Genomic DNA, 15,544 nt, shown 5'->3' with positions numbered 1-15,544 from the left:
TGTGTAGACTGAGATGAGATTGGAGGACTGATGAATTGTGGCATTTTCTTTTTCAAGTATTAAGTATTTGTTGAGCACCTACTATTTGCAGGCACTACTGTGATATGCCCTGGGGTTAAAAATATGAAAAAGTCACAGTCCCGCCCTCCTAGTCTACAAGGAGACCGAGAAAAAGAAACAGATAATTGTAATACAAAGAAATAAGTGCCAACCTTATTAACAAGGTGGTCTGGGAGTAGAAAGGAGGGGCGAACTTTGTTCCTTGCCTACAAAACGCGGCTGATACATCTTACCTGGCAAGCACCTCGTCAGGAATAAATAAAATAATAAAGACTCACGGATCAGGTGACATTTGAGCTGGATCTTGAAAGCTGAGGAGCTTGCCAGGTAGAAACAGCTCAGGGAGGAAGGTTACAGATGGATAATAATGTCAGGTCCTTACCCTGCAGAAATGTTCTCAGAATCAAGTAAGGTTGGAAAGTACTTGAAAAGTAAAAGCACAGTTTCAGGATAAGGTAATGATATAACTTGATCAGCTGTTCAAATGAAGTTAGAGGCCTGATTAGAGGCTTGAGGAGAGAGAGTCTCGTGCTTTTACATGTATGGCTTGTACCCTTGGAGGACTAGGGGGCGTCCTGGTCACTGTTTCAGGGGAAAGGGAAGCAAGAGGATTTTAATTTTTTTCCCACATTCTCAAGTACTTCATAACCACCAGGAAGTTGGGTTCCCACAGCCCCTGGTCTCCCATAAGTTGCTTAAGGAGTGTGGCAGTAAAACTGTCCTACAGCTCAGCCTCTGAGCTCTCCGCCAGCCCTTGGAGGTTCCATGTTGTTGGCGTCTCTGTGGGAGCCCTGTGACTCCAAGCCCTCCATGCCACCAAAGAAGATACAGGGATGGTGGCAAATAAGCCCATGAAAACATGCTCAACAGCATTAGTCTCTAGGGAAATGCAAACCAAAACCTCAGTGAAATACCACTACACATCCTTTAGAATGGTCAGACTTTTTTTTGTTTAATATTCCATTTTATATATGTATCACATCTTTTATTTATTTATTTATTTTACTTTGTCTGTACTGGGTCTTAGTGGCGGCATGTGGGCTTCTTAGTTGCAGCATGCATGCGGGATCTAGTTCCCCAACCAGGGGTTGAAACTGGGCCCCCTGCATTGGGAGCGTGGAGTCTTACCTACTGGACCACCAAGCAAGTCCCTAGAATGCTCAGACTTTTGAAGCTGACAATACCAAATGCTGGCAAGGATGCAGAGCAACAGGACTGTGCGTTGCTGGTGGGAATGCAAAATGACATAACCACTTTGGAAAACAGTCTGGCAACTTCCTAGAAAGTCAGACACGTTCACCATATGACCCAGGATCCCATTCCTGGGCATTTACTCAAAGGAAATGAAAACTCCCCTCAAAGACCTCTATGATCCACTCAAAGACTTCTATGCAAGTGTTTATAGCAGCTTTATTTATAATAGCCCCAAACTGGGAGCCACCCAAATGTCTATCAGCCGGTGAATAGAAAACTAATAATACGTTCATATAATGGAGTACTACTTGACAATAAAAAGGAACTATTAATATACATAGCAACATGAATGGATCTCAGAAGTACCATGTTAAATGAAATAGGCCAGACACAAAAGGCTACATACTGTATGATTCCATTTATGTGACATTCTGGAAAAGGGACAGAAAGCAAATTGGTGGTTTCCAGAGGTAAGGGAAAGGGACTGACCTCAACGGAGTACAATATACAAGAGAACTTTCTGGGGTGTTGGAAATGTTCTGTATAGAGAGTGTGGTAGTGATTAAACAATACATTTGTCAAATCTCATCAAACTATACACTTAGAAAAATGAATTTTACTAAATGTAAATTATAACGTGATAAACCTAAGTAACAAAGGATTCCCCTAAACCTAAAATCAGGTTCAGGAAGATGACATCCAGGACCCTAGCAGCTGCTCAGGGCGCCTCTTGAACATACAGTATCTTGAAAACAGAGCCCACACTCATGCCCTGATGAGAGTCTTGATTTTTCCCCAAAGCCAGTGCCTGCACTTCCATGCTCACTTCTGGCTTCCAGCCCTGGGCAAGGCATGTTCTGACGAAGCTCTAATTTGTGGCACGTAATCCCCATTTGTAACCCAACCTACTATCCTGGCCAAAGTTTCTGGACACTGGGGCTGAGCTTGCGGCATTTTTGGCTTACCCGTTACAGTCTTATCATCAGGAGCAAGGAGCGTTTCTACTTCTGTGCAGAGGGGTCATGTAGCCTCCTTATGGCCCTGAGGGTATGTTTGGGGGTCTGTCATTTCAGTGCTCCTCACATGGGTCAACTGCTCCAGTGTGCGGTGGGCTACCCGGGTTCAAGACGTTTTCACAGCTGGGAAGCTCCTGGCCCTGGGCCTGATCATCGTCATGGGAGTTGTACAGATCTGCAAAGGTGGGTGTCATCAGAACTTGCCACCCCTTGTGTGTACACACACCTCACACTGTCTTTGGATGTTTGCACACCCTGAGATGTCCCAGTTCTCTCCTTGAATGACTTTTCTTCGCTTGCTTGACAAAGGGGATGAGAAACCATTTTCTCCACGGTGGCTGGGAGCTGGGCACGCCCCCCTGGTGTGCAGAGTTCAGTCCTCCCACGCTGATCTCATGGCTCCAGCACAGGTAGATAAAGATTCCAGATTTCTGGAATACTATCGCCCTTTTGTCCCAGCTCCAGGGAAGCTCTTTGTATCTTATATTTTATCTTGTCCATATCTTAAAATGGGAGACAGAGGAGCTTTTTATACGTTTCAAAATTACTCATAATCTCTACAGGAGAGAGCTCTACATTCCCGGGGCCCCTGCCAACATTCCCCATTGGATTTGGCCCTTTCCAAGCCCGAGCCTGTATTTGGTTTCCATGGGACCTGTGGCAGCACTAGACTCTGCCCAGTGTCACTAGCTCCCAGAGAAAGTCAGATGACAAACAGGGAGAACTCCCACCCACCCACAAGCTCTGGTGGCGGTGTGGGGCGCCTGGATTTTGACTCCAGGAAACATAATTAAGCTTCTGCTGTATAACGTGCCTAATTATTTTCATCCGTTGGATTAAATTCATTAGCAGGTTGCATTGTTTTCGGGAACTTAGACTCAAAGAAATCACTGGGTTGTCTTTCCGAAGATAAAGACAACCCAGTCTTCATTGGGACCTCCTAATCTGGTCCCAATGCTTTCTCCTGATCACTCTCATCTCATTATTTCCTGTCCAAATCCTTGATTATGGATGAAGATGTAAAGTGCGGTCAGCTACTCAGTATCCCAGTACAACTTGAATCAGCAGCCTTTCTTGAGGACCCACTGTGTGCAGGAGATTGTGCTGAGGGCTGGGAAGGCCATTGAAAAGCTCCTCGCTGAAGAATCCCTGTCTTCAGGAGATCTGTGCCATGAAAGGGGAAACCAAACACACACCTTAGGAAGAGACAAGAGGATATTGACAAAGAAAGCCGAACAGGCTTGAGCTAATAATAGCGTCACGGAAGCTTATGTTTGAGTGTTTGTTGTTCTTGGTGCTTTCTCCATGAAAATGTACCAACTTAGATATGAGGGAAGGTGATCAGGAGATTGCCAGTGACTCCCATCCTGCATCTCCAAATCCCAGCAAGCCAGTTCCAATTTACCCTGCCCTGCCCAGTAACCTCCCCTGGCCTTTCTTTCCAAGGAACTCTGCCTTTTAAAAAAGGGACATTCAGAACTGTGCTTTGAACCTGAGCCGCCATTTGGACTCATCATTACCATGTCCTGGGGGGTCCTAGACCTCTACTTCTCTGCTCCTTTCAGCCCCGCTTCTCCAATATGTGTGGCCTTCACTGGAGACCGGGGGCTGCCGAGTTCTGACGTGTCTCTCTGAGCAGCCTCCTGTCCCTGTGCCCACAGGACAGTACTTCTGGCTGGAGCCAAAGAACGCATTTGAGAATTTCCAAGAACCTGACATCGGCCTCATCGCGCTGGCTTTCCTTCAGGGCTCCTTTGCCTATGGGGGCTGGAACTTTCTAAATTACGTGACGGAGGAGCTTGTCGATCCCTACAAGTGAGTTGCAGTAGCCCAGCTCTCCCTCTCCCCCTTCAAACTCCATGGCACCTGCCACTGGAAAGAGGGAGCCACAGGTCCAGTGCCTACTTCTCCCCTCAGTCCTCTTCTGACCATGACCTGGTCTATCCTGAAGAGCCAGTTCATTTCCCAGGAACTTAGACCATTTGTCACCCATCCTACCAGGAGAAAAATGATCCAGTGACTATGCCAGAGCAGGTGAAAAGCTGAAAAAAATGGTGCTGAGATAACACCACTGCCTTAGAGAATGAAATGTGCCCTGAGAGGATTCCAGGCATGTTACTCATCTGTCTCATGACAGGCAGGTCTTTGTATCTTGAGGTGTGTGTTCGGGGAGAGGGGGGAATGCAGGGTGGAGATTCTGGTCAGGAAGAGATCAACAGGTATGGAGCATATTCCCAACCTAAGCTGTTTCATTTCCTTTCAATTATCCTGCCCATATGGAGACAAAATCCACCCCCCAGGGAGAGGGAGCATCGCAGAAGGCTGCAAGGACAACTTCGTGCAGAAAGACAGAAGGCACTCCCTGGACCCCATGACGAGGCAGGTGGTCCCAGGTGCCAGGCCTTCCCCCCTCTCACCTCCTCTCCCTCTACAGGAATCTTCCCAGAGCCATCTTCATCTCCATCCCACTGGTCACATTTGTGTATGTCTTTGCCAATGTCGCTTATGTCACTGCAATGTCCCCCCAGGAGCTGCTGGCATCAAACGCAGTCGCTGTGGTAAGAAATCAAACTCGGGGAGGGATAAATTAGGAGTATGGGATTAACAGATATGCACTACTATATATAAAGTAGATAAACAATAAGGACCTACTGTATAGCACAGGGAACTATACTTAATATCTTTTAATAACCTATAATGGAAAAGAATCTGAAATAGAAGATATTTATATCTTTATATATATAGATTATATATAAATACATATATAGCTGAATCACTTTGCTGTACATCTGAAACACTGTAAATCAACTATACTTCAATTTTAAAAAAGGAAAGAAAGAAATCAAACTCACATGCCCTCAAGCAGGGAATGATGGTATAGACTTGCGGGCTTAGCCCCCCTCACTTTCCCCTGATCCATGGCTTTGTGGGACTGGAAGTCTTCTCAGGTCCTCAGGGCAGAAGCCACGTCTTCAGGTACCCAGGAGCAATAGGATGGCCAGGTTGTGATGGGCAGCTACAGCTGCAGAACTGAGTCATTGTCACAGACTGTATGGCCTACAAAACGGAAATATTTACTATCTGACTCTACAAAACTCCTGATCTAGGGCACTTTAAACTTTTATTTATTTATTTATTTAGGCTGCATTGGGTCTTTGCTGCTGTGCGTGGGCTTCCTCTAGTTGCGGCGAGCAGGGGCTACTCCTCGTTGTGGTGCGCGGGCTTCTCATTGCGGTGGCTTCTCTTGTTGCGGAGCACAGGCTCTAGGCACGTGGGCTTCAGTAGTTGCAGCGCATGGGCTCAGTAGTCGTGGCTCGCGGGCTTAGTTGCTCCACGGCATGTGGGATCTTCCCAGACCAGAGCTCGAACCCATGTCCCCTGCATTGGCAGGTGGATTCTTAACCACTGTGCCACCAGGGAAGTCCTTAGGGCACTTTAAACTTTAAATATGATGATTGTATAAAGGAGATGTGCTCCTCCTTAGAAAGACATAATCTTGCACAAGACTCGCAGTTTCTCTCTGCCTCCGTATCCTCACCTGGACAACTTGACTCCTTCCCTCATTAGGGAAAAGCATATGCAGTTTGTGCTCTTTGGGGAAAGAGATCTTACAGGTCCAAGGCATTGGGGTCCTTGATATCCGGGAAAGACTGGGAGCCATGCAGTTCCCTCATGTGGCTTCACCTGGGCCACGGCCCCACCCTGCCACTGTCATCATGTGTCTCATCTCTGAAGACCATAAAAAAAGAGGCCCTCCACTGTCCTGTGGCAGCCTGTTCACATGACCACTAACCCTCCCCAGCAGGACAGCTCTTCTAAACAACCCCTTCCTCATAATGTGCTATAAATTATATACAAATACAAATGTGCTATAAATCAAGTATGTACTTGGCTCAGAGAATGTTGAAAAAGCTGATTCCCCAACATTTTATATCCTTTTTTAAAAAATAAATAAATAAATTTATTTATTTATTTTTGGCTGCGTTGGGTCTTCGTTGCTGCGTGCGGGCTTTTCTCTAGTTGCGGCGAGCGGGGGCTACTCCTCATTGTGGTGCGCGGGCTTCTCTTGTTGCGGAGCATGGCCTCTAGGCGTGCGGGCTTCAGTAGTTGTGGCTCGCGGGTTCTAGAGCTCAAGCTCAGTAGTTGTGGCGCACGGGCTTAGTTGCTCCGCGGCATGTGGGATCTTCCTGGACCAGAGATTGAACCCGTGTCCCCTGCATTGGCAGGCGGATTCCTAATCACTGCGCCACCAGGGAAGTCCCTATATCCTTTCAATACATGAAGACTAGTCTATAGCTTCACCACCTTTTATTTCTTGGCCTACGTAGTGGTTTGTTCTTATCACTTCCCCCCCCCACAATATCTTCTGTTTCTATGAATTAGGATTTATCTCTGTTTTACAGATGGGAAAACTGAGGCTCAAAGATTAAGAACTTTGCTCAAGGTCTCACAGCTCCTAAATGTTGGGCTAAGATTTGAAACCCATCCTGCCTGAGTCGCTCTAGTATAATGTACGCGAGGCCTGGACTCACACAGCTGGTTTCCAGTCCTGGCCCTCCACTTCCTGCGTGTGTGATCTTAGGCAAACTGTTTAATTGCTTTGTGCCTCAATTTCATTATCCATAAAACAAGGATAGCAAATGTTAGTTGTTTATTGTTATTATCACAGCCATACACAGTCTCATTCATTAGTTAGTCCCAAATGTTACTGAATCCCCACTGTATAGTCATCACCAAGGGAAGTAGGGGTGCAGGAGGGGCTGGGGCAGGGAAGCTGTGGTCCCTCCTCTCAAAGACTTCAGCAGGGGTGGGTTTGGGTGGGAACATTCCCAGCAGTGACACGCAGGTGGGAGGCTGTGACCTCTCCTTTTATGCTCACCCCCTTGTTTTCTCTCCCAGACTTTTGGAGAGAAGCTCCTAGGGGTCATGGCCTGGATCATGCCCATTTCCGTCGCCCTGTCCACATTTGGAGGAGTCAATGGGTCCCTCTTCACCTCCTCCCGGTGAGTGCCGTCCAGGCCCTTCCTGGGCCAGAGGCCACTCTGCTGTGCATATTGCTCTGTGTATATGTGGGGGGGCTTGTCTCCGTCAGCGGGGTTCTGTATGGGCATCTGGGTGGTGACCTTGCAGGGGGTGATTGCTCACACGAGGGCGTGTGTGTGTGTCTGTGTGGACACGGAGGAACCTGTGCTGCTCGTGTGGTGACGCACGACGTGTGTGGCTTTAGCTGCGGTGGCAAGAAGCACCATCCCACCTCACGTCCAGAGGAGCAGAGGGCCGAGGAGTCCCCAGGCTGTGTGCTTGGCAACAGAACAGTGCCTTGCCTGCAGCCCCAGAGCCCCTTTCCCACTTGCCTGGAAGCAGGCTGTGCTGGCTGGAAAGGAACCCCACTCTGAAAGGGACCAGGGACGGACTCGTGCCTGGGGCCTCTGGCTGGCCTCTCATGAAAGTCCTGGGCCCAGATTGCAGATCGAATGGGCTCATCTCTGAGTGCCCTGAGGGTGCAGGCTCCTCCCTGTTAAACTGACAGGTGGCTGTAGGAGGCCCTTGTGTGGCCACCCATGAGACCGGGTAGGAGTGTGAAGTGAGATGGATGGGGAAGAACGGAAGGAAGGCATTTGTCCAAAGCCACGTCCTCTACCCCAAACACTCAGGAAAGCCCAAAGTGTGAATGGGCCCAGGAGTCGCCAGCCCCCGCCTGCACACATCCGGACGTCTGCCCCCTTCTTAATGTCCCTTTTTGCTGTCTCCAGAATGGGCGGTTGAGGCTGGCAGATGCTGGATGATTTCCATTGATGTGGTCCAAAGGGTCCTCCCAGGGTTCTTAGAAAGCCCCCCCCTCCAAGGGCACAGTCCTACTCAAAAGATACAGCAAAAGCAGTGAGCCCCCGAATTCAGCTGCTTCCAAAGCCAACGTCACATTAGGGAGGAGTTCCTGTGAAATGACAAGGGAGTGTCATGTTTTCAGGACCCAGGGCAAGAAAGAGGGAGTGTGGGCATTCCCCGTACCCCAGGACCCTCCGACACTCACCCACGGCAACCTCGTGTGCGTGTTACACAGGAGCAGTGACCACCTGGAGGCCCCAGCCGAGGGCAAGCGGTGGAAGAGCAGTGACCCATGAGGCTCTCTGGGATCTATTGAAGGAGAGTGACTGGCTCCAGTCGCTTTAGAGTGGGGTTTGTCCCTCGGGTAGGCCGAGCAGCGGTCTGCGTGCATGTGGTCCAGCTATGTGTGCATGCGGGAGGCGGCGGCCCAGTGCGCTCGGCCTCGGATTCAGAGGCACAGCTCACCCGGCAGGCCTCCTCAACTCATCTTTCCAGTTCCTTCCATCCTTCCTTTCTTCCTCCCTCCCTTCCCCCCTCCCTCCCTCCCTCCCTCCTTTTCTTCCTTGCTCCATCCCTCCCTCTTTCCCTCCTCTCTTCCTCCCTTCCTCCCTTCCTGCCTCCTTCCCTCCTTCTCTCTCTTACTCTTTTGTTTGGGGGTATGGAGAGGATGATCCTTCCCGAGGAGTAGGAGCGTGTGTGCGTGTGTGTCACGCTTAATGTCATGTCTCCTCTGTGGTCGGCTAGCTGGGCAAGGATTGTCTCTTGTGAACTTGACTTGCCAATGCTGTTGGACCTGCCAGCTCCACTTGGTCCTGGCTGCATGTGGAGGAGGGATGTGAACTTGGGACCCTGGTTATGTGCATGGTGAGGCCCACAGAGCACCTGGGGCTCCATTGGGTGCATGAGGCTGCACTGCAGAGGGGCGATGTCATGTGGCTGCATGAAACTAGTGACACAGGACGAGGTAGTTGATGATGGCAACTGGTGGTGTACATATGGGTACTTGGGACCATAATCGACTCCCATGCTTCTGAGGAGCCGCTCCGCTCTCCCCCATACACAAATCACAAAGTGACAGTTCTCTTCAGACCCCCCAGTGTGCTGATTCTGTTCCTTTCTGTCCCCATCACACCATCCCCTTCCTCTCAATGCTTAGGTGCTCCTTTCCCTACAAAGTCCTAGAGAAAAGGAAAAGTGGCCTAATTTCCAATGGAAAGTGGCCTAACTTCCTAATAACAGCTTACAGTATTCTCTCTTTTTCTTAGGAGAGGAAAGAAGAAGAAGGCTGCTCTTTATGTTAAAATTTCTCTTTTTAAAAATAATTTATCAACATCAATATCCTGGGTGAAGGATACACAGGGTCGCGCTGCATTATTTCTTACAACTGCATGTGAATCTATGATTATCTCAAAATAAAATTTTAATTTTTTTAACTTAAAAAATAATTTTGGGGGAATTCCCTGGCAGTCCAGTGGTTAGCACTCCGTGCTTTCACTGCTGAGGGCCCGGGTTCGATCCCTGGTTGGGGAACTAAGATCCTACAAGCCGCCACGCGGTGCAGCCAAAAAAACAAACAAACAAAAAAGTTTATTCTAATTATAAGTTTCCTGTCTATTTTAAAAAATTTTTAATTTATAAAATCTAAGAAAGAAAATTTAATTTACTCATAATTCTACCACCCAGAGGTAATTGGTTGATATTTTAACGTTTTTACATGCCTGTAAATAATATCTTAGTTAATAGGAATCATACTGCATGGAATCGTACAGTTTTCTATCTTGCTTTTTTCATTTAATGTTATATTGTGAGCATATTCTCACACAATCAATTTTTTTTCAAAAGCATTATGTATGCATAATATTCTATTTTATAGATATACCATAATTTATGTAATCATCTACTTTATGGCATTTAGGGTATTTCCAATCTTTTTTACCATCACAATATCTTTGTAGTACACCTTTCACTAACTCTATTCATTTCTTCAGGATTTTGGGGGAGAATAGAATAAGTAGCTTAAGGATATAAATGTTCAGGTATAATTTACATACAATAAAATACACAGATCGTAAGTGTTCAGGTTGATGAGTTTTGATGATTGTAGACAACCATGTAACTACCACTCAAAACAAGATATAGAACATTTCCACACATCCCCCAAGTTCTCACGTGTCCCTTCCTGGTCTACCACCCATTCCCCACCCCACAAAGGCAGCCACTTCCTGAGTAGGATAGGCATGTTTTTAAGGCTTTTCATGTACAGTTTAGTCCCCATGTCTCAAAGAACCTATATCCCTTGAGGAGGAAGGAGGCACGTTTTTAAAGGGATTAAAGCTTTAGGCAAAGGAGAGAGGCTACTCCTACAGCACTCCAGGTTTTGTGAGAGACCCACAGAGTGACAGCACAGCCATCAGTAACCCCAAGCCACCCAGACCACACTCAGGGTCTCCACACTCCAGAATCCATCCACTTATCCACTGACTGCCTCTGGTTTGCCTGCACCTGCCTTGTGAACGTGGGTCATTTGACTAGTGGGCTGGAAGGTGTGCACGAGAAGGCAGGTACCTGGCTGGAGGGGGGATGCTCCTGTGTGGGCAGAGGTGGGCATGGATAAGGGAGCCGGACTAGGGAGGAAGCATCCTGGGATGGTCCATGGGCCATCGCAGGCTGACCTGCTTTTCTCTCTGCCAGGCTGTTCTTTGCTGGAGCCAGGGAGGGCCACCTTCCCAGTGTGTTGGCCATGATCCACGTGAAGCGCTGCACCCCAATCCCAGCCTTGCTTTTCACAGTAAGGTTCCCTCCCTCTGCCAGCCCTACACACACCCTCCCTCTTTGTGCTGCTTTGAGCTGGGAGTTCACAGTTCCCACACACGCCCCTGTCACCCTTGTGCTCCTAGGTTTCTCTGGGCCTTAAATAATCTGGCAAATGGTTCACATGGGCCTGATTAACATCAAGAGATATAGCAAGGAAAGACCCTGGGTCCTGAAATACCTTAAGGTTCCCAGGCTGGCTCATTTCATTCTCCCATACTTTTGGGTCAGAGTGAAGTGGCTGCTTCAAGATTTTACAACCTCACAAAGAAACTTCTTTCTTGGCTCCCCCTGCACCTGTTACCCACTGGGTAGTAGCTTTGGGCCTCTGCTCCTGGCTGATCACTGCACACTCCCAGCCCTCCCCATCAACCTTCCTGCTCAAGGAGGCTCTGCCAGGCTCTTGGGAAACATCACTGAAACAAATTTGGTCTCAGGGTACACCAAATAAGAAAAATCATAAAGGAAGACTGGTAAACTGGTAAACCGAAAATGGAGAAAAGGAAACTAGGGATGGGAGGGGTAAATGGTAAATGGTGGTAAATGGAGGTGGAATTAACCCGGAGTAGAAGCATTTAGAGAGAGCAAACAGAAGGAGCAAAGACTTGTTCCTGATGAGTCTTCGGGGTTATTTTTTTTTCTTTCTGGATCCTGACTAAAATATCAAAAATGACTTTGATTCACCAGAGAAGCAGTTAGACCAGGGCAGTAGAGCTCTCAGGAGTGAAGGGCATTCGCTGTACAACATGAGGGGGAATCTCAGAATGTTCAGATACAGGAAGAAAGTCATCCTGGTTGGTTAGTGGTGAAAGGCAACTGGAGAAGACTCAATGCTCCCAGTTAGCCACAAACTTTTTTCAGTTTAAGCCAATGGTGCAGGCCTATGACTGCAGGGCAAGTACAGTAAGAATCTGGCTTTTTCATCTCTTAAAATCTTCCCGATTATTTCCACCATCAGATCTTACAGGAGAACCAAGCCTTCTGTTGGCCTGAAACAAATTAGCAGAGGGAAAGAACATGGTTCCGAGAGAGCCACTGAGATGATTTTGAAGTTAGAAAGTGAATTCTATCAAGAAAACGTCACAGGGACATTATGAAGGTTACATGAGTTAATATTTGTAGAATGCTAAAGAAAGAACCTGACACTTAAGAAGTGCTATATAACTGTTTATGATTTTTTTAAAAAAAAAAAAAAAAGAAAAGGAAGGAAGAAAAATAAATTAGATGACTCAACCAGGAAAAGAGGATGAGGGCAAGAATAAAGCCTTAATCTGCAGTTAACAACCTTCCCTAAGGGATTAAAAAAACAAAATTAGCTTGAGCTTCAACCAAGGAAGAAATATAAATGAGACCAGGGTGGCATAGGGCCGGCTGCCACCAGTGTGGCCAGTCCAGTTGTTTACAGCCAGTATCTGTTCTGATTGGTTAGTGCCCATGCTGTACCTGCTGTATCTGTGGTTAAATGTTTTGATTATCACCCATGTGGTGAGAAAGAACTTCCTGGTGTTGAAAGTGTTAACAATGACCTGGGTTTCTAGGAGAGGTTGTAAAGTCTCCATTTTGAGAGATCCGCTATAAAATGGCATCGTCTGCCTAGAGGCAGGGGAACAGCCCCGACCAGTAAACAGCTCCTCCAGTCTCCTAATGCCTTTCTGATCACCGATGAGCTTCTCCCACTCCCCCCAGTGCATCTCCACCCTGCTGATGCTTGTCACCAGCGACATGTACACACTCATCAACTATGTGGGCTTCATCAACTACTTCTTCTACGGCGTCACAATTGCTGGACAGATAGTTCTTCGGTGGAAGAAGCCAGACATCCCCCGCCCCATCAAGGTGCGAGAACCTCCCTTTGGGGCCCCTCCCCCTCCTCCACTGGTTCTAACTAAGCTCAGATTTTTACATCACCTTGTTCTCGCTGCTGACCGCAGCTCATCATCTCCATGAGTGTGGGAGACCCTCTGGGAAGCAAAGGCCATGTGTGAATGGGGCAGCCTTTCCATTCTCCACTGGGGACAGGACCAGAGCAAACTGCAGCTGGAGGAATAGGTTAGATGAAGTGATACTTCCATCCTGTCATTCCTTTTTTTCCTATGGCTCTAAGTCTTTAGAGAGTCAGCTGATTTTCCCTCGACCTTCTAACCTGACCAGTCTCCTACTCGTCCCTCCAGGTAGCTGGGTTCACTCATGCAATCTCTCCGTCTCATCCCGGAATGAGTTTCCTTCTCCCATCTGCCTCTCCAAATTTTAACCATTTTCCGCACTCAAGGACCTCTCTTCCTTGAAGCTTCCCAGTCCACTCCAGCCTTCCGTGATCCTCCCTTTTTAAACTACTATGGCCCTGCACGTAGTAGGGTGCCTGGTGAAACTCTCGATTGTACCAGGAATAAATTTGTGATAGGAACAGATGGGAGTGCTCAGAACAACATATGCCAGAGTGCTATGGGTTCTCCTGCAAATTAGAAAACTAGGGTATATCCCTGAGCTATCTGAACAATCCTATTCTGGAAACACAGACTAGATGCTTCTTTCTAGAAGATTCTGCCAGCTGAGGAGTCGAAGTCTCCCAAAATCTCTCTGCCACTTTCCTACCACTGTTAGAAAGCCTGCTAGAGAGAAGAGGAAGTAGAATAACCCATCTCCCTACCATATGCATACCCTCTAAGAGGAGAGGACAAGAGGAGAAAGGCAGATGAGTCTAGAGTCTTGAAGACTCTACAGGGGACTCCCACCTGTGGTCACAAGAGCGGGTGGAGCCCACAGAGTTTGCTTCTTCCTGAAGTAAATAAGGCCCCGGACTGCCTTATGCCACACTAGGTTTCCTGATTTCTCTCGTCTTGGCAGAAACTGCTTGAAACAAATTGGGACTGTCCCTGGTGAGAGGGAGGGACATTTGCCACATCCTGCCAGCCGGGGGAGGGGAGCCTGACTGACAGGTCCTCTCCTTCTTGCCCCTCACTCATTTCTCCTGCTCTCCTTCTCCCGAGGACCTCAGCAAGCATATATCAATATACCAGCAAGCTTATCCACCTATATGGGCTTCTCTGGCTGCTACAGGCACACAGCTGGATGATGAGGCCTTGTTTGATCCCACCTCGGAGGACAATGAGAATTGTCCCCTCCCTAGGCCCCCCCACCCCTCTTAACTGTCCCACTGCCGACGTTCGCCAGTGTCTCCTGACACAGCACTTGCCCCATCAGGGCTCGGGGTGTGGGAGCCACAGAGCTGAGTGAAACCCAGCTGTGCCCTCCAAGCGCTTCCCTGTGGGTGAAGAAGGGGGAAGGTGCCCTGATGCCGGGGGGCGTAGCATCCATGCAGGTAACGGTGCCTCTGATCCACAGGTCAGCCTGCTGTTCCCCATCGTCTACTTGCTGTTCTGGGCCTTCCTGCTGGTCTTCAGCCTGTGGTCGGAGCCCGTGGTGTGTGGCACCGGCCTGGCCATCATGCTGACAGGGGTGCCTGTCTATTTCTTGGGTGTTTACTGGCAACACAAGCCCAGGTGTTTCAATAAGTTCATTGGTAAGTTGTTGAAGATTCTGAGTGGCTAGAGGGCCCCCTGGTCTGGAAGACAGTGGTCAGCAGTCTGGTTGGGGAACCCCACCAGGATCGGGAGGTGGGGCCGTAGAGCACTGGAGAAAGGGTCGGGACGGGAGAGGCCAGGTGCCTCCCCAGAGACCTCTGAGGAGAGGAGAACAGCGAATATTTCCGCACAGACCTTAGGCCTGCCAGAGTGGCCATCCTATAGCAGCTGCCCTGGGCTGCGTGGAGACCAGGGGACACCCTAGAATTGGCGGGCGGTGGGCATGGAGCCTTGAGGAGTAGGAGCGGCCAGCAAAAAGGCTGCCCAGAGACGGAGGAGGTAGGTGAGGTGACCGTCTCCTGGAGAGGGAGTCCCCTCGCGGCGCTGGTGGCTCAGCTGAGGCCAAACGCTGCGGCAGGAGAGCTGGGAAGGGCCCTGGTCTGGCTGGCCATGTTGGTTGGACACTCAGCGCTGATCTGGTTTCTATGTGGCCTCCTCCTGCAGAGTTGCTGACCCTGGTGAGCCAGAAGATGTGTATGGTTGTGTACCCCAAGGTGGAGGAGGACTCAGGGACAGAGGAGCTACAGGAAGACATGCAGGAGCAGCGGCAGCCCACTGCCCCCAAGGACAAGGATGCAGAGGAGCCCTGAGGAACACCCTCCCCTCTCAGCTGCTTCCCTCCTCCTTCATCCCCCTCTCTGCCCTCCTGCCCTGCCTGGGTCCCCCAAACACACACATACCCCTCTGCCTCTGTCATGCAGGGGCAGGACCTGGGTGTGGGTGGTGAGAAACTATAAACAAAGATACTGACATTTGTACCCAAAGATCCAGCCTCCTCTCACCCCCAAGGCCTGTGTCTAAAGCAGTGGAGCTTCCAGGGGTGCCCTACACGGCCCTCCCTCCTGGACCCACACCCTTAGTCGCTTCCTCAGGAACCTGAGTTCAGGGCTGCCTTCCCTCCCCGTTCCTGAGCCTGAGGGAGGCCTCAGCTCCAACCGAAGTGGCAGCAACAGTGAGTCACTTGGGGACAGACTCGAGCAAATCTGTCACCATTAAAGGTCAGCTGAAGAGACCCAAATCCCCCTCCCTTCACCAGTGACCGAAGACATCAGAGGT

General features: G+C 49.0%; 1 protein-coding gene across 2 annotated transcripts in view; it reads left to right on the top strand.

Moving 5' to 3' along the window:
• The window catches only part of SLC7A8 (solute carrier family 7 member 8), a 49,472-nt gene extending 34,250 nt beyond the window's left edge, over positions 1-15,222 (top strand). The window contains exons 4-11 of one of the 2 annotated variants that reach the window (XM_024741703.1): positions 2,328-2,453; positions 3,932-4,085; positions 4,705-4,828; positions 7,170-7,273; positions 10,788-10,884; positions 12,594-12,743; positions 14,250-14,427; positions 14,933-15,222. In XM_024741703.1, coding sequence (XP_024597471.1) covers positions 2,328-2,453; positions 3,932-4,085; positions 4,705-4,828; positions 7,170-7,273; positions 10,788-10,884; positions 12,594-12,743; positions 14,250-14,427; positions 14,933-15,078 — 1,079 coding nt within the window. In that variant the 3' untranslated portion in view covers positions 15,079-15,222. Of the gene's footprint in view, positions 1-2,327; positions 2,454-3,931; positions 4,086-4,704; positions 4,829-7,169; positions 7,274-10,787; positions 10,885-12,593; positions 12,744-14,249; positions 14,428-14,932 lie in introns of those variants that run through there. The other variant, XM_024741704.1, reaches the window with a different exon arrangement.
• The last annotated feature ends 322 nt before the right edge of the window (positions 15,223-15,544 follow it).

Source organism: Neophocaena asiaeorientalis, unplaced genomic scaffold (genome assembly GCF_003031525.2).
Source record: "Neophocaena asiaeorientalis asiaeorientalis breed wild unplaced genomic scaffold, Neophocaena_asiaeorientalis_V1.1 scaffold27, whole genome shotgun sequence".
In the NCBI taxonomy this organism is placed as follows: domain Eukaryota; kingdom Metazoa; phylum Chordata; class Mammalia; order Artiodactyla; family Phocoenidae; genus Neophocaena; species Neophocaena asiaeorientalis.
This window is presented reverse-complemented; position numbering and strand designations above follow the sequence as displayed.